The following is a 25148-nucleotide window of genomic DNA, read 5'->3' on the forward strand; positions in this document are numbered from 1 at the left end:
CAGGCCTGGCCGTGTCCCTGTCCTGCCCGGGCTGGGGACACCGGGAACACCGACCCTGTGCCCAGGCCTGCCGTGTCCCTGTCCTGCCCGGGCTGGGGACACCGGGACACCGGGAACACCGACCCTGTGCCCAGGCCTGGCCGTGTCCCTGTCCAGCCCGAGGGGACCGTGCCGGGCTGAGCGCGGCGCTCGCAGCAGCAGCCGGGGCGGGGCGCCCAGCCCTGGGCTCTCCAGCTCCGGCAGACACAAACTCAGGCAGAAGCCAAAGCAAAGAAGAAGTTTGCAGCAGTTCCTGGAAAGGAAGGAGCCGGCTCTGGTGGTGAAATCGCCCCGAACTGGCAGAGCCCCGGGCTCCTCATCCTCCACCGCTGCGGCTTCACATGAGAACTCCAGGACCGAGTCCTGTTGTGGCCGGCCCGGGTTAGGAGCAGCACGGTCCCTTCACCTGGGAACCTCCCCTGCCCAAAGCTCTTCCCCTGCGGTTATTGTCCGGCTCGGGGTGGCTGCTCGGCTGCAAACCCAGCTGCGCCCATCCCCTGCCCCACAGGGCAGGTCCCCGGGGCAGCTCTCGGTGTCCCCCGTGTGGGGTGCAGGGCTGAGGGGCTTATTGCTGAAATGGCCTCAAAACTGCTCTGCCTTTGGTCTTCACATACTGTGGGTTTGCTATCACACTCTGTTCGCTGCCTGAAGAGCTGATTTTTGCCAAGGATCTCTAATTCTATTCTGATATAACAGAAGAATCTGAGCTTCATGTGCAGGGATTTCTACCTGTGCAGTGGAAGAATCAGAACACATAAGCTAAATTATGTGTTGTCATTCTCCACATGACCTTAATCAGAGGTCTCTCAATTCTCTTCTGATTTGACAGAAAGGTCTGAGCTGTATTTGCAGTGAGTTCTGATTTCACAGATGAAAACTGTCATGTGTGTGTTGTGCTGGATATTGTGAAAAAATATACAAATAAGGTCTTTGAAGTGAATTCATAAACGCCAGCCCTGACGTGCCCCTGGACTGCAGCTCTAATTAACACCAAATGCAGCCACGCTCGTTTGATGTGGGAGAACAGACGTGGGCAGGCGGCAGGCTGAAGTCTCACCAACTAATTTCACAGGAGTTATTAAAAATACCGGATCAGCACAGCAAAGCAGCCTGTAAAAACTCTATTATTGTAATAGGATAATGAAGTGAAGCTGGCTGCTTTCATGCAGCATTTACAGACTGATGGCTCTTTTCTTGTGACACAGAGGTGGGAAACAGCAGCAGGGTCCATCCCTCCTTTGAGCACAAAGCTTCAGGCCCAGGCATTTACTGTCATGCATGTGGATGGAACACTGCAGGGCAACTCCAGCCTCACTTTAAATATTTACATCAACAGAAGTTATGGCAGATTTCCCTCATAATTAATGTCTCGTTTGGGCTGGAGTGTACTTGTTGGGCATGAGTATGAGAAATCTGGCTTTGTCTTAACTAAGGAAAAGTCTTGGCACAGAAAAATCCCTCTCCCCTGTCCTGGCACAGGGAAATCCCTCTCCTTTGCCACAGCACTCTGTTAGAAATCTGCAGCTGTTTGGAAGTTCATCCTCAGGGCTAAAATACAATTTTTAGGTATATAAAGCAGGAAGGCACCAGTGTGCACAGGACGTGGGTTCTGGCATTCAGGGATTGTGGACAGGAGTGATCTCAGGGATTGTGGACAGGAGTGATCTCAGGGATTCTGGACAGGAGTGATCTCAGGTGCTTGGCTCTGGAAGGATTTCTTATCCCCTAGACTAGAGCATCAAACAAATGATTAAGCTGGGAGCTCCTTCTTCCAGTGGGGTTAAAAAGCTTCAAAATCCAGTTCAAAGCAGGTTCTAAACCTGCTGGCTGTAATTAAGCAGGAGGAATTCACACACACAGAGACAGGACCAGCTCAAACAGAGAAAAGCACCACAGAGATCCAGCCAAGAGAGGCAGAGCTCTGAGCCTGTAAAGGCATCACTGATTCTACTCCATGTGCAGGCTGAACTCTCTATAGATGAGGAATGTGGAGTTAATTCCAGTTTGGCATGTCTGATTAGATCCCATTCAGGGTTTGAGGCTGGTGGAACAGAAATCCTGGGGAAATACCAGATCCCTGGAAATCAGCAGCTGAATTCACCCTGAGTGCAATGGGAGCTGGGTTTCCTGGGGAGCTCTGAGTCCTGAACATCAATCCAGGGAAGGTGTTCTGCTGCCTCTGCTGACTCCCAGCTCACAGCCAAGTCATCCCAACAATCTGCCTGTAAACTTTCTGATTTAAGCCTGAAATACTTGAATTCAATCTACCTTGCCCTCCTGGGAAAAGCAAAGAGTAGCAATAGGGCTGTCAAATTCCTTGTTTGCCTTTTCCCAGTGTGCCCTAGAAACTGGGGCTGGGAGGGCAGATCCCCCTGTTCCCATCCCTGCAGCTTCCAACGTGGCAATGCCAGGCTGATTTCGAGGGGTACAAATTAGCAGTCTCTGTCTTATTCCTCTTTCTCTGGGTGAGGAATGTAAATTATTGAGATCCTGTGAAAATGCTCCAAAAGGTGCCTGGGAAGTGCCCCAGTGTGAGGCTGTCTGCCACTCTGGGGGGAGATCGCCTTGCTCTAAGATCTCTGGATTCCATGGGAATGCCCAGAGTAGGAGGCAAAAAATCTGTCTAGAGCTAAATATTAGCAAATACTAGAAAAAAAAATCTTAAGATAAATATTAGTGAATACTAATATTTAGAAAGGATTAATGCCAGCAATGCCTGAAGGGAAGGATGAAAGGGGGCAGAGAAGACCTGAGCTGGGATGCTGCTGATCACCTCCCATCTCAGGAGGGCTCCTTTAACACCCTGAGCAGCCCAGAATCAGATGCTTCTTAAATTGCTAGTTATTTTCAAATGTCTTTTTTTTCCCTGCAAGGTTTCTAGTGGCCAAATTTTGCTATGAGGGACATCTTTGCACTCTGATAACCTTCAGATTCTGCCTTTAGATGCTTTTGTGCAATCTCATCTTCTGATTTTCCTATTACTGGCAGGCGGGCAGGACATGGTATTCAAATAAAATACTTGATATTTCCACTGATGCTGCACAGCCAGAATTAATCTCGCTGGTGCTGCGGTGGAAAACAACGGAGATAAGCAACAAACCACTCGCTCCTGTGACTAAATTGAGCAACTCTGTTGGAATCCAGAGAGGGAGCAGCTCTGGGGTGCTGCAATGGCCCTTTTCCCGAGCCAATCAGGCTTTGTCCCGGCGCTCAGCAACAAAAGGTTGTGTGCAGGAAGGAAGTGCTGTGCTTGTGCAGCCCTGCCTTCCCAAGGCTTTATCAGGTCTGCAGGAGCTCCAGATATCTCTCAGGACCACCATGCAAAAGTGCAGGAAGTGCCTTGGCTTGACCTTTATCCACAATCAGAAGATTCCTTGGCAGAGCTTGTTTTTGCAGCCTCCACCTCAGGAATGCTGTGGAGCACTGGCTTTCCCTGGGGTTTGGGGATAGGTGGGAAACAGGAGCAGGCTGGGCACACACTGACATTCCTGGGGGGCCCTGGGGCACCCCAAGAGCCACCTCGACACTTCAGCTTCTGAGCTCTGGCTACCCTCCCACTTTCTTCGTCTCTCCATGGACAAAAGCCAGAGCCTGGGTTTTAATCCCTTCAATGACCAAATCCAGTCTGACCATCTCTGGCAACAATTTTCTGGAATGAGTGGTCAATACACCAGGGATCAGGATGGGTTGCCACTACTGTGGAGCTGCTTTCTTTCCCTTTTTAGCTAAATTTAATTTCAAGTGCATGCAAGTGTGAGAGGGGAGGGAGAGAGTGGGACAATTTGATGCCTTAGAGAAGAAAACCACCATTTATTTTGTCACTTTTTTTTTACACCATCTTCTTCATACAACTGTTTCATTGTAACATTAATACATTTTTAAAAAAAACAACCCACCAAGATAGCTTGCAAAATTATATATATTTTAATATCCAAAAAGTACATTGCATATATATAGTAGCAAAAGCCCCATTTCCCATGGGTAGTTCCTTCATACTTAAATTTTGCGATTATTGCAGAAATGTTGCTTAAAAACACCCCGAAAGCACTAAGAGCTAACTGTATTAGCTTGATCTTCTCTTCCCACTTTGTTAAATAATGGCATCAGTGCTTGTGTTCAACGTTCTGAGCAGACTCCAATGCTCTGGTTTCAGACTCCCCTCCTGCAATGGGATGCACATGGACCAAATCCCGCCCCCACAGAGTCCCAGGGGTTGGTCTAGACTAGATAGTTGTGATCCTGTTAATTGGCTGCCACTTAATACAAGTCAGCTAATGGGTTGTACATGGAAATCTCACCCCCCAGACATCTGTTCCAAACCCCAAACACTTGTGGTTTACCCTCTGTTTATGGCACCAAACCGCTGCTTGTGCAGCGTCACATTCACATCTGCAAAGCTGGGGGTGGCTCAGAGTTCTGGAAGGGGTCCACAGATTTCCACAGAACCCCCCAGCAGAAGCCATCAAAAAGAGGAATATTTCGTCGTTTTATCTATGAAGTGGTTAAGATCTTCCCAAAGTTCAGGATTTGGGTGAAAAGCGATCACAGAATATTGCAATGGTTGCCTTGAGATGTTGGGCCTGTTTTCAATCAGCCTCAATGCAAACACAGGAGTAAGTGTAGTTAATCTGCAGACAGCTACAACAGACTAATACAGAAAATCCTCTCCTCTAGACAAACCCAGGGCAATCTGGAGGGTTTCTGGCTACTTTGGGGTCAGTCATGGATCCAATTGCAGGACTAAGCCTATCTCCAACAGATACATTACTCGTGTCTTATTTTTTTTTTTTTTTTTTTTAGTAAAAAGTACAAAGCTACAGCCCAAATGTACAGATTGAAAAGATGTACAAATTACATTAAAAAAATAAACAAAAAACAACCGAGCTGATAGTAAAAAACAAACCTGCATTTGTGACCGAGGTCAACTCGTTTTATTTACTCTTTCTTTTAAAACTGTGAGATACAGGGAAAAATAACTCTGCATAATTTATACAGTAATTTGCCTTCTGGTTTGTTGACCCTTGGTTTGACGGTCTGACAAACGCACAGCGTTCGCGAATCGGTGCTTCCAGAGCCCCGCGGCTCGGGCGGAGCCAGGGACCTGCTGTCGTTTATTCACTTCCCTTCTGTTCCCAGGAATGCCTGTGCTTGACTTTGCCTTATGCTTTGTTCAGGTTTCTGCTGCTTGCTGAGTTCACACACAGTCAAATGAAGTTGTACTCTAGAAAAGTTCCTTCAATGCCCTTTACTTCTTAAAATATACATTTACATATATATATATGAATATATATATATATATATTTAATTTCCAGTTGGGTGAAATTCTTCCTCTGCCTTAGAGCTAAGATTCCAGTTGTGGTTCCCTGCAGCCCAACGTCCTCCACTGAATGGTCAAATGGCCAGTGAGAAAAACCCCATTGTGGTCATCTTTTCCTATGACCCACTGCTGGGTCTATGCCTTGTCAAAAGCCTTTGAATCCTTAAAAATTGCTCTCATCCAAAAGCTAATAATCATTCCAGGGAATGGTGAACCATCTTCACTGTCACTTTTTAAAAAAGACACAAGCCTTAAACCCCAAGGAAAATGCAGAGTACTGACCCACAGGAGCTTCCATCTCTCAGTTCAAGACACAAGAGGCAAAGTTACAAAAGTAAAATGTTTGGTCCAGGAATTACAAATATCCAGTTTTAATTCTTCCCCAGAAAGGCCACAATTATCCATTAAGGGTCCCCCCAAAAACCATACAAATCCCAGGAGTAAAGAAAATGTCCAACCAGACTGCTCAAGGCCACTGGCAGATCAAAGCATTTAGTAATAGCTGCCCAAGTGCGGCGTGACGTGGGCATTGGGGTGGCGGGGCACGTTGGGGTTGGGGTAAATGCTTCCTGCAGGGGAGGTCCAATAGGGGGAGGCCGCTCCAAAGAAACTGGATGATGTGACAGGCATGGAGGAGGGGTGTGGGGGCACAAAGTTCACCTTCTGCTGGTGGGCATGGTAGGACGGCATGTAGGATAGATCCGACGGGTACTTGTACATGGAGGACTCGGTGGGGTGGGGCTGCAGGGCCTGGGCGATGCCATGAAAGTCAAATTTGTAGGCGTAGCGCTTGCCATGCACCTTGGTCATAATGTTCTTGTCGTAGTAGTAGCGCAGCGCCCGGCTCAGCTTGTCGTAATTCATGTTGGGTTTGCTCTTCCTCTCGCCCCAGCGCCGCGCCACCTCGTCGGGGTCCGTCATCTTGAACTCGCCGTTGGTGCCCTCCCAGGTGATGCAGCTGGCGTTGGAGCTGTCCGACAGCAGCTCCAGCAGGAACTGCCACAGCTGGATCTGCCCGCTCCCTGCAGACACAGCCAGGGCAAAGGAAATGACTCGGGCCTTCCTGCTCAGGCACACACAAAGGCAGGAAACAGAAGGGCTATCTCGATCTCGACTGGGAACTGCTCCTTCGGGCCTTGGAAAGGCGGCCCTAGCCGGGGATAAACTGTTCCCAGCAAACAAGTTACTCAGCCCTTTGTTCTGGGCCTGGGCCTGAGGTCACGCTGCATTTCATAATGGTTGCCTTTGGCTTAAAATCCTCGGGCTATTCATAAACAGGGCTTTCTGTGAGGACACTGCTCGGCGGCGTTTTCACTGACTGCCTAGCACAGTGTACTTCACCCCTCCACTGCTCCCTGTTTGCCATGGAGATTGTTTTGGATACTTCCAGCTCTCTTTCCAGTGGGTGATCTGAGTTACACGGGATGATTTGTTCCCCAGATGACTCCTGGTTTTACTCAGTGCAGTTGTACAAGTAGTTAAGGGTAAGTTAAGAGCCTTAGGAGTATATTGCCTTACAGGCAGCCCATGTGTACAAGTTTGGTTAGTTCGAGCAGGATTTGCTCCAGGCAAATTACTTACTCCCAAAAATGAGGGATTATTTACTGCAGATGATGTGCTAGGGACAGTTACACGATCACTTTCAGAGATGTTTTCTGCCTTTCTTCTTGTAAACCACAGCAGGCAGTGAAAAATTAATCTGTACTGCAAATCTGAGAGACCAGCACTTAAGCCCCCTATAAAACTTCTCAAGAATTGCTGGGTTTGGGTCAGAACATCCAGAATGGGGATTTTGTCCCAACAGAGATGTTGTTGCACCATTTTCCTCACTTTTCTGTAAGGATTTTGGCAGAAGCCCTTGTGAGGTCACAGCTGCCGAGTTCAGGCTCTCACAGGTCCCCCCAAGGCTGCAGGGGCAGCAGCTGCTCCCCCAGTGCAGGCTGGAGCAGCAGCTCCAAAGGAAAATTCCTCTTTGATAAGGGGGGTCTGAAATGTAAAATGAACTCACCTGGATTGGCAAGACGGCTGCTGGTAGGCCCCAGGATTTGGTAGGGATCTAAAAAATAAAATAAATTAAAGAAAAAAGAAATCACCCAACAAAATTTAAAGGATGTTTCATCAAAAAAAACTCCAGGTCATTATGTTTGTTCTAGAAACCAAATTTTCATTTTCTTTCTTTACTCCTTCTGTCCCTTCTCACAGGGCCTAGAAGTGCTCCTTCTTTCTTTCTTAGCAAACACCACCAGGTGTTTCTGGCATCCAAAATGGCACAGCCACAGTTTCTGGCTCTGCTCTCAGACCTGCCTGCTTTTGCAGTCTGGGATCTCCTTGGACATTCCCTGCACTGTGTGGCAACCACAGCGCATCAAACGTGGCAAAAACCTGTGGGACAGGAGAACAGCCACAAAGCAGAAGCAAATGTATTCCTTGTAACAAAAAAGAGCTCAATAAAAAGGAGAGCAGATGAGATTTTCAGATTCACTGGTTAGCAGCTGAGTTTGCAGCCCTGGGAGGGCAGGAAATGTTCACCCAAGTCTCTCTTTGTGAAGCAAACACAGCACTAGTGAGATGAGAGAAACAGCAGTTTGTGGCTGGCTCCACCAAGGCTGAGTGGTTCTTGAAAACCCCACAAAGCATTTATTAGGAATGAATTCCTTCCCTTTCTGTGGGGCCTCCTCAGCCCTAATCTCTACACTTATGCCTCTCTCTGGTTGTGGTGATTTGGATCTGAGTTTGCTGGTGGATTGAACGGGTTCCAAGAGCACCAAGCCCGGAGCAGGAGAAGGGATGGGGAGCAGCTGTGCCGGGCAGGGAGGGTGGGGAGGCAGCAGGGAACACCCCTGCTCTGCCCCGAGGGGCTGCTTTCCTCCCCGGCTGCTCTGGGCAGGGAAAGCCCTGCTGGGATGGGACAGGCAGGGATGCTCCAAGGGGATCAGCCCGGGGGGACCCTGCAGGTCCTGGCCCAGGGATGGGCAGGGGCAGAGCGGGCACAGTGCTCTGCAGGAGCGACGGGGGTAGGACAGGACAGACGGACGGGGATGAGAGATCTCTGAAGCCAGGTCGTGGAACTTGTGGTTTATTGCAAAGGGCCTGGGTGCAGGGCCCTGCTGGGAGCTGCCAGCCACAGCTCAGAGCAGGGCTGAGAGAAGTAAAGAGAGTGATGAAGAGAGAGAAGACAAGAGCGTGGTAAAGACGATGAGAGAGCGAGGAAGAGTAAAAGAGAGCAAAGTTCCCTTTACAATACCATAAATCTTCTTCTGTGTTGAATATTCTAATTTTCACTAACCAATCTAGTTCAAGATACAAATCCTGTAGCATTTACACACAGCCTATAAGAATCATTACATTACCATACTGTGTTCCATTTGAAACCCTAAAAACTCCTCTTTGGGCCCATCTGCCAAGCCAGCAGGGTCTGCTCTGACCCTTGGAGCTGTCTGCAAGCAGAAGGTGTTGTTTCATCCAAAGGGGATTGCCTTCAGCCAGCCATGCCATTGTTTTCCAGTTGTTCAGTAACTGAGGGATCTCAAGGCTTGCCTTCATTTCAATCTCGCTTACAGTTTCCATATTCTCAAAATCTTTTGCCAGGCAATCATATTTATAAGGTTTTCCTGTCTCATCTTCCCCAACAGAGCCCCTCTGGGAGAGCTGCTGGCACAGCCCAGCCCCCCAAGCCCCCCCCTGCCTGTCCCTGCCCAAGGTCTCAGACTCCACTCTCACCTGGCTGGGGCCGCTGCTGCTCCGTTGTCTTATTCACATTTTGTGTCCCTGCGACAGGAGGGCCTGGAAAGAGAGAAGGGGTTTATAGGGACAGAGAACAGGTACAAAGTACAAACCACATCCCACAGGAATCACAGCAACTGCAAGGGAAAGGCTTCCTCAGACTAAGGGCTGGTATTTTGGGGATTACACTACAAAATAAAGAGATGTCCCTAGAAATTTAAAATTTCAGCATAAAATGAAAATGCACCAATAAGGAAAGCATTACATAGACATTTATAATTTGCCAAATAGTCAGTGAGACTAGGAAAATATTATGTAGATACTTCATTAATTTTCTGTCTTTTACTGCAGCTGAACTTCCATTCTAGTTTGCATCCATGCTGTGAACAAAAAATTGGATTATTCAATGTACAAATGCCAACCTCCTTCCACACTGGAGCTTTTCCCATATTTTTTGTGAATGCAAGTTCTTTTTTAGGCAAAAAAAATTGGGGTTTATCAAACATTTAGTTGATAATATCATGGTGATTTGTATAAATCCCTTCAAGAGGAAGATCTGTTCTAACTCTTTGTATCATTTCTCAGAACAGAAAACTGTGACTCGAAGAATAATTCTCACATTTGGGGTGAGCACAGCTCAGGAAGCTGCAGAGAAAGGGAGGGGACTCTGCCAGGTGCTGCCACATGGATTCACAGCAGGAGAACCTCGCTGAGGGTCAGATGTGCCCACCCTGCCCAGGGAGAAGCCCCAGCAGTGGCACAGGGGACAGGGGACAGTGGCTCAGAGCCAGCAGGCTGGGCCAGCTGCAACACAGATTTTAGGGACAGAGAATTGGTCTGGGATGTCCAGAAATCAAAAATCAAAACTCAAATCAAACCAAACCAAAACCTTTACACCTCCCTATTGGAATCCGAGGCACCCTAAACCCAGCAAGAACAAGGTCTGGGTGTGAGCAGGGCTGGGGCAGAGGGGCCCCATCTGCCTGCTGGACTTTGCCTTTCTGCAAAGTTGGCAGAAGCTCTCAGAATGTGCCTGAACTGTCCAGATCTGTCCCTAAAACCATCACAGCAGGGGACAGGCCCGTGATTAACAGGGTGTCTGTGCAGAGGATTTGCTCCTGGCCCCTTAACCAAACCCCACAATATTACTCTGTCCATAACATCATTCTACTTCTTATCTGTCCCCAGTTCTACCCCTTATCGTCCCCAAATCTTCTGCCCCTCTGACCCAGGCCAGCTGTGCCCAAGTCTCATTTTAACCTTCCATTGCACAGTTTGTGATTCCCACTGGGACAACTTACTTTTGGAGAGACCAGAATTCCCATAACTGCCCCATCCTGCTCTCCTGACTGCATCACAGGAGGGATCTAACAACAAAAGACAACAGGCACACAGGGCTTGAAAAGAACATTTCCTAGGAAAAAACTTGTAAGACTCTGGCTTTGCTTTGTGGTCCCAGCTAGCTTGGCTTCTGTAGGGCTGTGTTTTTTTTCCTCTCCCACATCTCCAATGCTCCCCTAGCCCCTCACAGAAGTGTAAATAGGGCTGTAAATGCAGCAGTGGGGCTCTCTGGGCAATTCCCAACCTGACACATTCTGATCATGAAGTGCTGTCCCTGCACTCAGTGGAATTCAGTGTGACCCATCCCAGCCTAAAGGAGACCCCTTCCTCTCATCCCAAGACCACAGGCAGAGGAGGAGGAGATGAACCCTGTTACTATTTCACAGAAATTCAATTCCGATTTTAAACCTGGTGAGGCTGAGGATTTGAGGTGACAATAAGGAGGCTATTTCAAGGAGATGCCAAAGGGGGAAAAGCATCCTCCAGGGACATCCCAAGTGCTCCTCTACCCAGCACCTCCTGCCTGTGGGGCTGTGCAGCTCCCTGAGGATCCATCCCGGGCACTGGCACATTCCTCCAGCACTGGGAAAGCCACTGAGGCTTTGAAATTACAGCCTTGTAGTTATTGGCATGGAAAGGAAAACACAGAGAGACGAGAGAGGGGAGGGTGGGGGAGCCAGAGGAGGAGGGAAGAGAGAGGAATGGGGAAAAACAGAGCTCGTGTAATCTGCCTGGTTTTATTTTTATTTTACTTGTTTGTTTTTTTCCCTTTTTGCAGAAACCACAAACCCCACTGCAAATAGATCAGACTGGAAAACAAACCACTGTGGTTTCAGCTGGGACAAAGAGTGGGATGGGACAGCTTGGGAAGAGGGAGGTGACAGCTTCATCTACACTGTTCCAGTAGGGAGACCTGTCCCAAGAGGGATTCCTGTCCCCATTAGGGATCCCTGTACCCATTCTGGATCCCTGTCCCCATTAGGGATTCCTGTCCCATTCAGGATCCCTGCCCCATTCCAGATCCCTCTCCCATTCTGGATCTCTGCCCCATTGAGGATCCCTGTCCCCATTCAGGATCCCTGTTCCCATCCCAGATCCCTGTCCCCGTTCCCGTGGCCACACAAGCAGCAGCAGGGCTGTCCCCTGCCCTGGTGCTGTTGGGACCTTTCCCCAGCCCCAGTGTCCTGCAGCTGTCCCTGCTCCACCCCAGGGGCTGTTTGTAGGGGGCGTTTTCCTGCCTGCAATCCCGATGGATCCCAGTGGGACAGAGCTCTCCCAGTGCCCAAGAGCAGGAGAGCAGGGAGGGGTCTGAGGCAGGCCCTGCCTCTTCCATCTCCTCCCTGCAGCCAGCTCTGACTTCCCCTGCTCCCCTGGGATATCCCTCAGAGTTATCACATCATAGCTATCAGAGCCACGTTTGGGGAAACGCTTTGGAAAACCCAAGTTCTGCACTGAGAAAAGCAAACTCCTCAGCAATGTCCACCACCTGAGATGTTAATGTGCATTTTGGTTTGTTCAATCCATAAACAGTTCTGTAATGTAACATTAATGGAAATGTCATATGATGATCTGTTAAAGGAAGGCAGCAATTCTTTTTCAAAAAAAAAAAAAAAATCCTTTTCAAAATAGGGGAAAATTTCCTTCCCAAAAAGTAGTAGTGGAACTCACTGAAAATTTTCAGTTTTCTCTGATTTTTTTGGGGAGCCAGATCATTGACTCAAGGGAATCAACTGTTATAAAGGGTTTGCTTGATCCAGAGTCATCAGCACGCTTTGAGTAAATAAATAGGCCATGATTTGGAGAGATGATATTCCTCCTCCTCCTCCTCTTCCTCCTCAGGTTTAATCCAGGCTGAGTGACTGGATTCAGAGAGACTGAGTCCCTCTGCCTCAGTTTTTCCTCTATAAATATGGATTATGGAGCAAAGTGTGGGGATGTATAGGGGCAGCCTTGTGTTGTAGGATGAGATTCAGCCCTGAGTGTGACTTGGCCATAATAAGAAGGGTTAAATCAGATAATCAGCCCTGCTATTGAAACACCATGTGCACAGCTACTGCAAGTTTCCAACTCTTTCTCTCCCCCTCAAAAAGAAACCCCCCCCCCAAAAAAAAAAAAAAAAAACAAATCCAAATCCAAATGCAGGAAGCTATTTTTATTTCACAAAAATCTCTGCAACGTGAATGAACCCACCAGCCCTCCTGGCTTCCAGGCCCAGGCTCAAAAGCTGATTGTGCTTAAAGCAAAATGGAAAAGGCAGAGCCAGGGAACCCCTCCCGACTTTTGCAGGTTCCTGCAAAAACAGGATCATTCCCAGGACCTGACACCCAGTGGCTCGAAGAGATCCTACAGAACTGCAGCCAGACAGGAACAGGAATAGTCTTATCTGTCATTTAAACCACTCGGATTTTACACCAAAACTTGCCATGGGATGGAAATTCAATTAAAAGACTTGGACTGGGGTTCTCTCCTGGTGTAAATCAGCAAATGGCTACAGCGAAGTGGGGCAAATTTATCCCAGAAAGAATCAGGTCCCTGAGTCTGGTTTAGACTTAAAAGGCCCCGTGGAACAAGAGCCCTATGACAAATGTGTGTTCAATACAAAATGGAATTAAAGAGCAGAAAATAAATCATAGATGCTTTCAAGAACTGTCATTCTGCAGCTGTCTGGTTTATGTCCAGAAATTCCCCAGCATGAATGCTCAGTCTATTAGGAGGAAGGTAAAGGATATTAATAATGCTTTGCACTTTCACAGCACCTTTCAAGCGAGGATCTCGCAGCTTTGCAAACATTCGCACTCACAGCGCGCCTGGCAAGAAGGTTAAATATAATTTTATTTATTCACAGGCATAAATGCACTTTCTACAGGCTTTAGCTGCCTTTCCCAGATGCACTGCCTTCCCCAGCAATCAGGCTGTGTGGGGCAGGCTGCAGCCCTGCTCTCTGTGCCATTTTAGCCCTGCTCTCCACTCTCTCATCCCAAATCTGCCTCGGCTGCTCCCCTGGCACTCTGTGCTCAGCTCTCCAGACAGCCCCTGTCTCCCCTGGAGCTGGGTCCCCTCCCAGCACCTCTGGGGCATATTTAGTCTGAACAGACTGATAGATATAGCTGGGGGCAGATGGACAGACACACAGACTCCCTTCCCAGGAAACCAGCCTGAAAACCCCCAGGTGGATTCCCACACCACCATCCCGAATCCTTGTCGGTCCTGTCAGCCTGAGTGCAGCCCAGCGAGCAAGGCTTCAGGGACTCTGGGTTTGAGATATGATGTATTAGGGAGCAAACCCTTGCTGATAAACTTCAAAAAAGAACCCAAAAAAACTCAACCCTGCTGTTTTGTAAATCTGAGAGTTTGGGACAGAGGGGAGGCAAGGGGGGGTTCAGTGAACAATGGGCTCACAGTGCCTGAGCTTCCTGAGCTGCTGGGAAGTGCTGACAGCCCCTTCATCCTGCTCCCTCTGAGGAGCTTTCTCAGTCAGGCTGAGTCAGGCACCACTTTGTGCTACCAGCCTGATGAGGCTTTCCAGGAGAACAACGAGCTTGGGGTCTGGAACAGACACATTTCTTAGGCATTTATTTTTCTAGGATAGATACAGTGGGGCTGGGTCATTTATGGACTAAATGCTTTATGGCACTACAGGGGAATCCTATTTGGAATGCCACCCATGCTGGCACTACAGGCAAGACTGGGAAGGGATGGAGAGCCCAGGAATCTCTGGAGCGGGCACCTCCAAGGAAATTCAGCAGCTGGAGGGTGGGAAGGGGCTTGTCCTAAGCCATGGAGACAGAGCCAGGAAGGGAGACAGGGGGAAGGCAGACCCAGGTGTCCTGGGGGATCCAGACTTGTGATGTAGCCAAGTGGTCACCTGGGGTCTATTTTGTAGCAGCCACTTTATAGGGAGAGAGGGAAAGGAGGGTCAGGTACCTGGAGAATCTTGTGGATCTCATGGCCCACTTTAGATTTGCAGCCTTCTCCTTCCCCTTCTCCTGATCTGCATCACTGAAATCCCTAAGGCCATGTCCTGCCTGGAAATACCTCTGCTCCCAGTCCAGGTGAGTCAGGTCACCTCAAAACAGTTCCTCCTGCATGCCAGGTTTGGCCCATGGACTCTCCTTGCACAACACAGGCTAGGTTTTGCAAGGTCCTCCTGCTTCAGGAGGAAGAAAAGTCCCTGGCCTGGTGGCTGGAATTTAAATTAGCTTCCCTAAATGGGGAAAGCAGACCCAGGTGTCCTGGGGGTGCAGACCTGTCATTAATCCAAGTGGTCCCTTGGGGTCTATTTTGTGGCAGCCACTTTATGGGGAGAGAGGGAGAGGAGGGCACAGAGCACCAGGGCCTCTCCTGCCCAGGTGAGGCTGGGAGTGGTGGCACCTCCCTGGTGCCCTGGAAAGGTCCCAGCATGGGAACAAACCCAGCCCCCTCTCCTGCTGCCAGCCCAGCCTGTCAGCCAGGCCTGCCCAGGTGTGTGTGCCAAGCCCTCAGGCTGCCCCTTCCCCTCCTCCAGTGAGGAGCTGGGCTGGGCTCAAAGCCAGTGGAGAGCAGAAACCCAGGCTGCAGTTCCTGCAGGGACCAGGGGGCCAAACCCACCCCCAGCTGCTCCTCAAAGCACCCAGGGCACTGCTGTACATGGTGGCAGAAACATTGAACTCTGGGGCCCATACAGTCCCTCCCTGGCTCCAGGAACACACTCTGAGTGCTCCACACACCCCCAGGACATTTCTGACTGCCCCACACACCCCCAGGACATTTCTGACTGCCCCTCTCACACCCAGAACATTTCTGACTGCCCCTCACACCCCCAGGACATTTCTGACTGCCCCTCTCACACCCAGGACATTTCTGACTGCCCCTCTCACACCCAGGACATTTCTGACTGCCCCTCACACCCCCAGGACATTTCTGACTGCCCCTCTCACACCCAGGACATTTCTGACTGCCCCTCTCACACCCAGGACATTTCTGACTGTCCCTCTCACACCCAGGACATTTCTGACTGCCCCACACACCCCCAGGACATTTCTGACTGCCCCTCTCACACCCAGGACATTTCTGACTGCCCCTCTCACACCCAGGACATTTCTGACTGTCCCTCTCACACCCAGGACATTTCTGACTGCCCCTCTCACACCCAGGACATTTCTGACTGCCCCACACACCCCCAGGACATTTCTGACTGCCCCTCTCACACCCAGGACATTTCTGACTGCCCCTCTCACACCCAGGACATTTCTGACTGCCCCTCACACCCCCAGGACATTTCTCACCCCTCACCCAGTGCAAACCTCCCAGGTCAGCAGAGGAGCTCCAGTTCCCCTCAGCACAAAGCTGGGAAGGCTCTGGGCTCTCACCTGTCTCTGGGTGTGGGCAGGGATGGTGGCACAGGGACTGGAGCAGGGCAGGGTCTGGGGACTCCTGTGGCCTTTGCCAAAGGCTCTGCCATCACATTTACCCAGGTGCAGGGACATGTGTCACACTGAGCCTCAAAACCTCACAGCATCACTTGTCCTGCAAGGAACCGCTTGTCAACTTACTATCTCTGCTAATTAAAACAATTAATTAACACATGTGCCACATGTCTGTCATTCCTGGCCAGTGTTACTGTGCCTGTTCCCATGGTTACATGAGACTTCCCAGCCCTTCAGCACCAAACTCTTTCTTTTTCCCTTCAAGACACAATGTACTGTTCCTCGAGCAGAGGAACCACCACTCCCAAGGTCAGGGGAGGAAATCAGTGATTCTAAATCTCTTCACTAAGAGGAAGCAACTCACTGAGTGCAGAATTATTTCAAAATTACTTCTATTTTACATGATCAGGCAATTTGATTATTTCACAATTGAAACATATTATCTAGCCATCTTTTGCATCCATCTGGGTGCACTGTTGGATGATCTCAGAGGCCTTTCAGCCTGAATGATTATGGGATTCTCTGATCTCTACATGGCTGTTTCACAGATCCCAAATCCAGGAACAACACTGGGTTTTGACCTGAAGTCAACTCAAACCAAGTGAGAATGGACTGATTACTGAATGTAGGTGAGAAATCTGCTGCAGAGATGGATGTGAAGGACAGATTTAGCTTGGGGAGTGTCTGAAAGTGGCTATGAATTGCTGCCTTTATAGAAATACAAATCAGAGGGATCAAACCTTTCTGATTGAACTGCTCTAAATCAGTGATGGATCAAAGCCCTGTGGCTGAAGGCCACTCATTTCCAGAGTCAGACAGGATCTGGATGGTGCAGGAATAGAGCTGGGATTAAGGATTGCTGTTCCTGGCAGTGTCCAAAGCCAGGCTGGACAGGGCTTGGAGCAATCTGGGACAGTGGAAGGGGTGGGACAGTGGAAGGGGGGGCACTGGATGGGCTTTAAGGTCCTTCCAAGCCAACCCATCCTGGGACTGTGATTTCCAGAGGGGATTTCCTGAGGTAGGGCATGCTCAGGATAGGTGGCTCTGTTTGAGCCCTGAGCCCTGTCCCTGATCAGGAGTGCAGGGAAGGAGCTCCCACAGGGCAGAGAGCCCAGCTCTGCTCCCCGCTCAGCCCCAGAGTCACTCCCTGCTGCCCCAGCCAGAGACAGCCCCAGTGGTGCCTGGGGCTGGAGAACATCCCCAGCCAGCAGCGCTGGCACCTCCTGAGCCACGTCTGCCTCAGCCCTGCTGGCCTCACAACAACACATTATGGAGAAAAGGAGGAAGTAATGAGAAGATTTTTGTTCTTGTTGTTGCTTTTTAAATATCAGCAGCAGAAATCCCAATGCACAGCGCACAGAGGCTGAAGAATGTGTCCTGAGAACCCTTCCCAGAGCCAGCCTGGAAAAGCAGATGCTCTCCAGCCAGCAGAGATGTTCCTGAGCCACACAGAGCTGCAGGCACAGCCAAGGCACAGCTGCACATCCCCTGCACACCTACAGAGCCACCCAAACACAGCCAGGAGCAGGCAGGAATGTGCCCACGGCACTGTGTGGATGCTACCCCCAGCACAGGGTGTAAAACCAAACATTGACTTACTGCAGGTTGCTCTTGTCAAAAAACACACAAATGCAGAAGTAAAAAAACCCCAGACCTCACATCCATGGAGAAAAAGGCCATGCACACATGAGAGAAAAGGGAAGACACACATGCACAGCCATGGCAGTTTTACAGCTTTTAAGTCATCATCAGGAAACAAATTAACTCTTGTTTTAGGAAACAGCCCAAGCACTTCCAAGGCTTTGGGAAGGAGAGCCTGGCACCCCAGCAAACGTGTGACCCCCCCAGCACAAAAACACTCCTTGCACTGCACTCCAGGCAAAATAATAATGGCTCTTTTGCTGGGAGAAAGGAAGGATAATGGTTACTTAGAAAGTGCTCCAGACAAGCTGTCAGGTTGAATTCAGAGAACTGGAGTCTACTCTGGGACAGCGCTGGCTCGGGGTGATCCCTTGTGAGTTGGGTTTCCTGCCTGCTACAGCTTAAAGACAACGATTCTTTGTTTCCAGTTTTTCTGGTGAAAAAACACACGCCTGCCTCTGAAGAGGGTCAGGGAGAAAGCAGACAAAACACTAACTCTGGAATTTCAAAGGAAAACAATTAAAAAAAAAAAAAGAAAGTATAAAAAGCAAAATCCAAGCGCGCTGGCTACTGTCTCCCCTGAACTCATAAATCCCTGCTTGGCCACACAGCCAAAATGAAAAGAGACCTAAAAAAGCCTCCCCTTTTCTGCTGCCGAGCTAAAAATGGGATATTTCATCACCAGGCACACAAATATCATAGGGAAATGTTTTAGCCAGTACAGACAATTAGGAAGGCACAAAGCTGCAGCTGCTTTTCCTCTGCCACAGCTGAAGCTGGGGAATTTTAAACCTTTGCTGTGAAAAGGGGCTGCACTGACACACTCAGAGGAGAGTTTATTGGACGTGGTCAATATTTTTCACTACAACCTTTTAGATCTGAAAAATGGCCTTTTCAGGAGAAGAGATTTATACAGGAATTTGAGAAGTTTTCCTGTGGGAACTGTGCTTATGCAACCTCATTCCCTGCAGTCTCTGCCCCCCTCTCCCCAGTCCCCCCAAAATCTGAACCTGTTACCCCAAATTGTCACTCAGTTTGACAAGTGGGACAGAAGAGTTTTGAGGAGTTCCTGCCAGTTTAAAGGGAGCAGAGGCTGCAGCCCTGATGGTGAGAAAAGCAGCTGCACAGACTCATATTTTGTGAGGTAACAGGGAATTGGAGTGAGAGAGATTTTAACTGATGGTCCAACACCAGGAAACTCTTTCTTCGGGCCTCGCTATGAACATTGGTACAAAGTCCCAGGAAATCACATTGGATTTCAGAGTTCACTGATTTATTTATCCTCTTAAATTTGCCAACAGGCCCAACAAACACACAAACACACACCTTGTACCCAAACATCCTCATTGTTCATACAACAACTTCTATAATGTGAACATTAATATGGGATAGCCACAGAATAAACCCTTAAAATTCCCCCCTCCATCCCTGCTCATGCATTCACATAGAGATTTCTTCCCTCTTTGAAAGGTACCACATCCCTTTTTTCTCTGCTCTGCTTGAGTTTTGGTTGGATTGCTGAGACTTTGGGCTGGTTTGTCATTGTTCTCAGCCAAATCTGGAAGGCTCAAGAAAGATCAAATCCCTCTCTGCAACTCCCGGCCAGGAGCCGGGAGGGGGGGGGGGGGGGGCGCGGTTTCTCCCAGGAACAACTACAGGACAGGAGGAAACGCCCTCAGGCTGTGCCAGGAGAGGCTCAGGCTGGAATTTCCTCATGGAAAGGGTTAAGTTGGTAAACACTGGGAGGGGCTGCCCAGGGAGGTTTGGAGTCCCCATCCCTGGAGGGGTCCAAGGAACACCGGGAGGTGGCACTCAGTGCCCTGGTCTGGGGACAGGGTGGGGATTGTTCACAGTTTGGTCTGGGAGGATGGTCTGGAAGGGCTTTTCCAATTAATATGATTCTGGGATTCTGGATTCTGTTACCTTGGGCTGAGAATGGTGTGTGCAGAGCATAGACCTGTGTGAATGCAGCTTTTGAACCAGAATCCTGAACGACCTGGAGACAGCCCCAGGAAGCCCTCTGGTTAATTGTCACCTGTGATGCTGAGCCGCCCCTCTGCCACCTCCCTGCACAAACACCACTTCCCTGGGAGCAGCAGTGTTGGACCTGGGGGTGCTCAGCCTGGAGAAAAGGAGACTCAGGGGTGCCCTCAGCATTCTCTCCAGCTGAAAGGTGCCTGTGCTCAGCTGGGGCTGGGCTCTGTCTCCAGGCAGCACTGGCAGAACCAGAGCACACAGCCTTGAGCTGCACCAAGGGAAATACAGATTGGATATTAAGAAGAAAGTTTTTCCAGAAAGGGTGATAAAGTTCTGGAATGTTCTGCCTGGGGAGGTGGTGGAGTCCCCATCCCTGGGTGTGTTTAACAAAGCCTGGATGTGGCACTGGGTGCCAGGGTTTAGGTGAGGTGTTGGGGCTGGGTTGGACTCAATGAGCTTTAAGGTCTCTTCCAACCCAGTGATTCTGTGAATTTAATTCTGTGAATTGGAAAGTACCACACATCCCAGCCCAGGCATTCCCACAGGCTACATGGCCACAGGGAACTTCACACATCCACACACCAGGGTTCTGCCTCTCTGGGAGCCCCCAGCTCTGCCCTGGCCTCAGCTCCTGCACAGCATTCTGCTCCAGTCTTAAACACAGGAATTACACAGACCCTGACACACTAAAAACTTTAAAACTGTGCTGGAGCAAGGCCAGAGAGCTCAGAGCCCTTTGGGGACGTGGCCCTTTGGCCTCCCAATGTTGTTGTACGTGAATATTCTTTCCATTTCCCTGTGGAAAGCTGCTCAAATGACACTGTTCTGCAGGAGAGCAGTTTAAGGTCTCCCTGGACTGGGGCAGACCTGTGGGCTCAGATTCCTCTCCCTGTCTCCAGTACCCACAGCAGATCACTCGTTTCTCCAAACAGTCCCAGAAAATGACCCAGACCATGTCTGCAGTGGGAGGGGGCACAGCTCTTTTCATTCAGCCATGAGAGCAGCCTCATTTAGTTTCCCAGAAAATTGCTCTCCAGCCAAAAACCACTGGTGATTTTCATTAGAGCCATTTACTCCTCTGAGGCAGCTGAAGACAATTTGTCCCAGTGACGCTCAGTCCCATCCTTTGGAGTGTTTATGAGGCTGGCAGGGGGAGAAGCTGAGGCAGCGGGAGCCTTGGAACAGGACAAGGTTCTACCTGTCTGTTGTGAGAACACTCAGCTGCCCTGGGCCCCACTGTGGGACTTCAGAATCTGCTGTGAAGATTCCCAGAATTCCTGCTGCAGAGTTCTGCACTTGAGCTGCCCCAAAGCAGAGCTGCAGCTCCTGTTTGCAGAGCTGGCACTGCAGGGAGGGAGGGGGCAAAAAGTAGAAGGTAAAAAGGGAGTCAGGTCTGCAGCTGCAGCCAGGGCACCAAAGCCAGCCCAGGGACAGCACTGGGACAGGGCCAAGCTCCCTGTGCTCCTGGGGACATTGTCCTGGGGGAGGGAGCAGAGCCTGGGCTGCGTCTGGAACATCTGCAGCTGTCTGTGCTGCAGCTGCACTTTTTTTCTTTGACGTGTGGGTTCTTTTTTCCAGCCGTGGATGGAACGTGTTGTGTAAAGCACAGTGTCAATGTATGCAAAGGGCTCCTGTCTCTCCCTGCAATCTGCACAAGCAGCTTATTTGCACTAGGTCAGTAGAAAAACTACAGGAGGAGTGAGGAAAATGGTATTTTTTTCCTATCTTTGGCATGGTTGGTACTATTTCATTACCTGCTTTTGAACCCTCAAGGGAAGGTGGTTAGAAAAACTTGTCTGTTTTTATTCACAGACGTAGAGAGGAGAAATATTTACAGGATTGGTAGATTCCAGATGCATTGGCATGAAGAAAACTGTTTAATCTTTTGAGAAGTTAAAAAATCATTCCAAAAATCATAATTTTTAACCTGAAATTCCTTTTCCAAAAGAATATCATCTTTTGGAGTGAGAATATCATCTTGAAGTGAGCCCATTAAAAAGGAAACAAGGAAAATCTTGTTTCCTAAAAAAAAACAGACTGAGGAATTCCAAGTCCAGTTTTATGGGCAACAAGAGTTTCTGTTGTGCTATTGGATGAGCCACATCACTCTGCTCCCCCAGTGCTTTATCTGCCAGCCTGTCCTGCTCTCCTGTCCCTTTTTCTGACCTTATCTCAGTAACCTCAGCCAGCTGCAGTGGCTTGGAGTGGGGCAGTTTGTGGTACACCAACACCCAGTGTGGAAGGAATGGTGGAATTTATGCCCTATAGGGAGAAATGGGGGAGGAATAGGTGGGATTTCAACATTTCTATGTAGTTTTTAATTTTTATTTGCCTCTCTCCAGGGTGTGCTTGGTCCTTTATTGACACATGATGAAAGTTCCATGTGAAGCTGAGGGCTCCATGCTGACAGCAGTGAACCCAGAGCTCTGTCAGCTGCACTACAGAGACACCCTCGAGGCCACTAAAAATGCAGGGGGAGGGACACTTTCCCCTCAAATTTCTTTCAGCCTGAGTGACTCAAGGCCCAAGTCACAAAGTGTTTAAAATTTCAGAGGAGTGTAGTTCTACACAGAGATTTTCTCTTGAAGAAAAAAAAAAATCAGACTTTTCTTGGCTTTATTTTTAGCAACTGCCTGGCCTGAGACAGAATGAGCAGAGGTTTGGGTGTAAGGGGAAATTGTGAAGGAGCACATGTCCCTATTTTATTCTTTATTTTATTCCCTTTATCCAAGCAGTGCAAGCCCAACCTGGATGAACTTTAAATAGATTATTGTTAATGTCAAAGCAGCAGTCAGAGCACAGCCTGAGTGGCTCTGTCCCTGTATTGCCCCGGTTTTATCAACTGGGGCTGCCTCAGAGGAGAGAACAGTGCCAGGGAGCTGCAGTGGCATTTACTGCTGGACAAAAGGAGCTGCTGGAGGAGCAGCCCTGATCTCGTGTCCAGCTCTGAGACAGATGTTGGGGATGAAATGCAAGGAGAAAGGAGGGCTCTGAGGGCAGCACACAAAGGAGGCAGCCAGACCCTCCCTGCAGGAGCTGTTAAATGTGGGCTCTGTTTGCTGCAGCCCCTCAGTGCAATGGGAGGTTTTGTCTCTCCTTCTGCCTTTCCCCAATGCTCTTTTAATCCAAACTTGTGGCTTGTCCATGCAGCCATGTTCTCCTGAAGAGCAGAGAGCCGTTTGTGACAGTCAGGGAGCTGGCTCTGGGACAGGCTGACTCCAGGGGGGTGGGCAGGGGTTTCACCCCTCCCCAGAAACTTCTCCAAGGAGGAGCTGAACAGAGCCCAGGGAACAAACCCAATGTTCCTGCAGCAGCACAACGGGAAAGGAAAACCCCATTAGAGGCTCCTGTCCCTACAGAGGAGTTACAGAGCACAGAATGCATTTTTGCTCTTTATCACCCTACTTGGGGGTGATAAATTCACCCAAATATTCTCTATATCAATTCAACTTCTCTATGTAGATAAGGGATGTGCTTCATCCTGTCCCCGCCCATAGCCGTGGACTGGAACCATATGATCTTTAAGGTCCCTTCCAACCCCAACCATTCTGGAATTCTGTGGTCACACCAATACTCACAACTTTTTCCTAACTGAGAGTCCAGTTTGTCAATAAAAATAAGAACAAGGAGCAGGGCTGGAGCTGCAGAGGAAGACCTGAAATACCTGACTGAAGGACCCACAAACAACTCCAAAGCCTGAAAGAGCCTCAAGAGGGTTATTAACTTTTAAACTCCAAGGTTTCTAAGCTATAGCTACATGGTCAGAATTTCTACTAGATTTAAAAAAAAATAAGGGTTATTTGAAACAAAAGAGAAAATCAAACTAGTCCAAAATGAAAGTGTCAAAAAGATACATTTTGTCTTGTTTGCTGGTTGAAACGAGCTACAGATCCATGGATGGGTTTGGAATACCTGAGTGCCCTTTACAGTGGTGAAATTCATTGTGAGAAGATTTGATCCTTTCAGCTGTGAACTCAGAGAGAAACAGAGCCTCAGGCCTTGCTGTCTGTGTGAGAATCCAAACTGTTCCCATCAGGAACACAAAATGTGCCAGCAGTTCACCAGCTCAGCAAAACACCAGTGTGACAGTGACACTTTTGATGCCACGGCGCTGGCTGGACAAGCAGAGATGGCATTTCCAGCCTGGGTGGGGCTGCACAGTGAGAATTATTCCTTTTTAACTGTGCTGTGAGTGCAGCATGGAGCAGAGCATTTTCTGCCAAGGATATTATTATTAACAAGGTCTAGTTTGAACCCAATCAAACAAGGACATTTATATTCAGGACACTGACCTTCTTTGGTGGCAAGACGTGAGGAGTCTGTGTGGGATGGAGTGTTGTAGACCAGCAGTGAGCTACCTGCAAGGCAAAGAAAGGGAGTTAGAGCAGTCTGGGCACACTCTGCCACGGGGAGCCATCAGGGCAGGTAGGAAATGCTGTTAATGGCATGAAAAAAAGCTAATTTTGCTGTTAATTAGGCACACATTTTCTGTGAGACTCATCTAAAAGCTTGGTAGCTGCAGAGCACATGTGCTGCTGTTTCTTCACTTGCAAAAAATAAAGATATTTGTCTCCTTCACTGAGTCCCTTGATGTCTCCCATTGAAAACTGATATTAAGGGGTGAGGTTGTGCAGGTACAGGATCTATCCCAGCACAGCCTCCAGAAATGCCTGTGGCACAGTTTGTATGTCAGGATAAGGAAGAAGCTTTTCTCTCTCTGGCTGTGATAGAGAAATTTCCTGTTTGAGGAACAGGCAGGAGAAAAGACACAAATTGCACTGTCAGGACCTTTTGGGCCATTTTTAGAGTGTCACATGCTTGATTTGGGGCCAGCAGCTGCACAGCTCTCACTGGGATTCCAGCATCTCCCTGCTCTGGGGAATTTGGGAGCAGCTCCCTTGCTTCAGAGAGGCTTTTCCATCCAGCCCCACGTGACACACAAGTGCAGCACAAAAAGAACCTGTTGGAAGGGTCTCTGTTCTGCACAGTCTGTGGGGGAAATGTTCCTTTCTAAGCATTTCCCTCAAGTTCTCCTGTAAACTGTCCTGGAAATGGAGGAGGAGATCCTGGGAGTCCAGGGAAGGCAGCATGAAATACCTATTTCATGACCGTCTGGTTAAGTGTGCCCACATCACTCCTGGACTCACCTTCCTGCAGCTCTTGGAGCAGCTGCTGCCGGGTCAGTGACAGCCCTGACAAGGCACAGGGTCCTGTTTGTGCTGAAGCTGTGGCTGGAGCAGCACCAATCCTGCCCTGGGTGCTTTTACAGCTCTGCAGATCCCCTCCATGAAGGGAATCCTGCCCCTGAGCATCCCCAGCCCCTCAGCAGGCAGGAACCCCTCTCACCAGCTGAGCAGGACAGGCTGGGCCCTGCACTGCCACGTTCCTCCTGCCACGTGCACAGGGTCCCAAATGACCCAGCTGCCCCTCAGTGCTCTCAGAGTGTCTCTCCCATGAGAGCTGGGGCTTGGGCAGGTCCCTGCCAGATTTGAGAGCCATTGCAGGTGCTGGATGCTGCTGGCCCTGGGCTGCAGTGCATTTCTGTCCTCCCCAAGGCAAACATAGCCAGAGACCGCTCGAGCCAGCAGGACATGGAGGCAGGAGGTGCTGGGAAACAAAGCTGCTCGCAGGGAGGGGAGGAGGGATGGTACCAGATGCTGCAAGTCAGGAGATGCTTCCAAAGACCAGGATGGATGGTGAACGAG

General features: G+C 49.4%; 1 protein-coding gene across 4 annotated transcripts in view; it reads right to left on the bottom strand.

Moving 5' to 3' along the window:
- Positions 1 to 3820: 3820 nt before the first annotated feature.
- Positions 3821 to 25148, bottom strand: part of FLI1 (Fli-1 proto-oncogene, ETS transcription factor) — a 90687-nt gene continuing 69359 nt past the window's right edge. For 3 of the 4 annotated variants that reach the window (XM_059867020.1, XM_059867023.1, XM_059867021.1), the window contains 5 exons: positions 23736 to 23801; positions 10381 to 10446; positions 9077 to 9139; positions 7365 to 7412; positions 3821 to 6378 (listed from right to left, as the gene is read on the bottom strand). In XM_059867020.1, coding sequence (XP_059723003.1) covers positions 5849 to 6378; positions 7365 to 7412; positions 9077 to 9139; positions 10381 to 10446; positions 23736 to 23801 — 773 coding nt within the window. In that variant the 3' untranslated portion in view covers positions 3821 to 5848. The remainder of the gene's footprint in view (positions 6379 to 7364; positions 7413 to 9076; positions 9140 to 10380; positions 10447 to 23735; positions 23802 to 25148) is intronic. The other variant, XM_059867022.1, reaches the window with a different exon arrangement.

The sequence above is a fragment of the Haemorhous mexicanus genome, chromosome 24, assembly GCF_027477595.1.
Source record: "Haemorhous mexicanus isolate bHaeMex1 chromosome 24, bHaeMex1.pri, whole genome shotgun sequence".
NCBI classification, from domain to species: Eukaryota; Metazoa; Chordata; class Aves; order Passeriformes; family Fringillidae; genus Haemorhous; species Haemorhous mexicanus.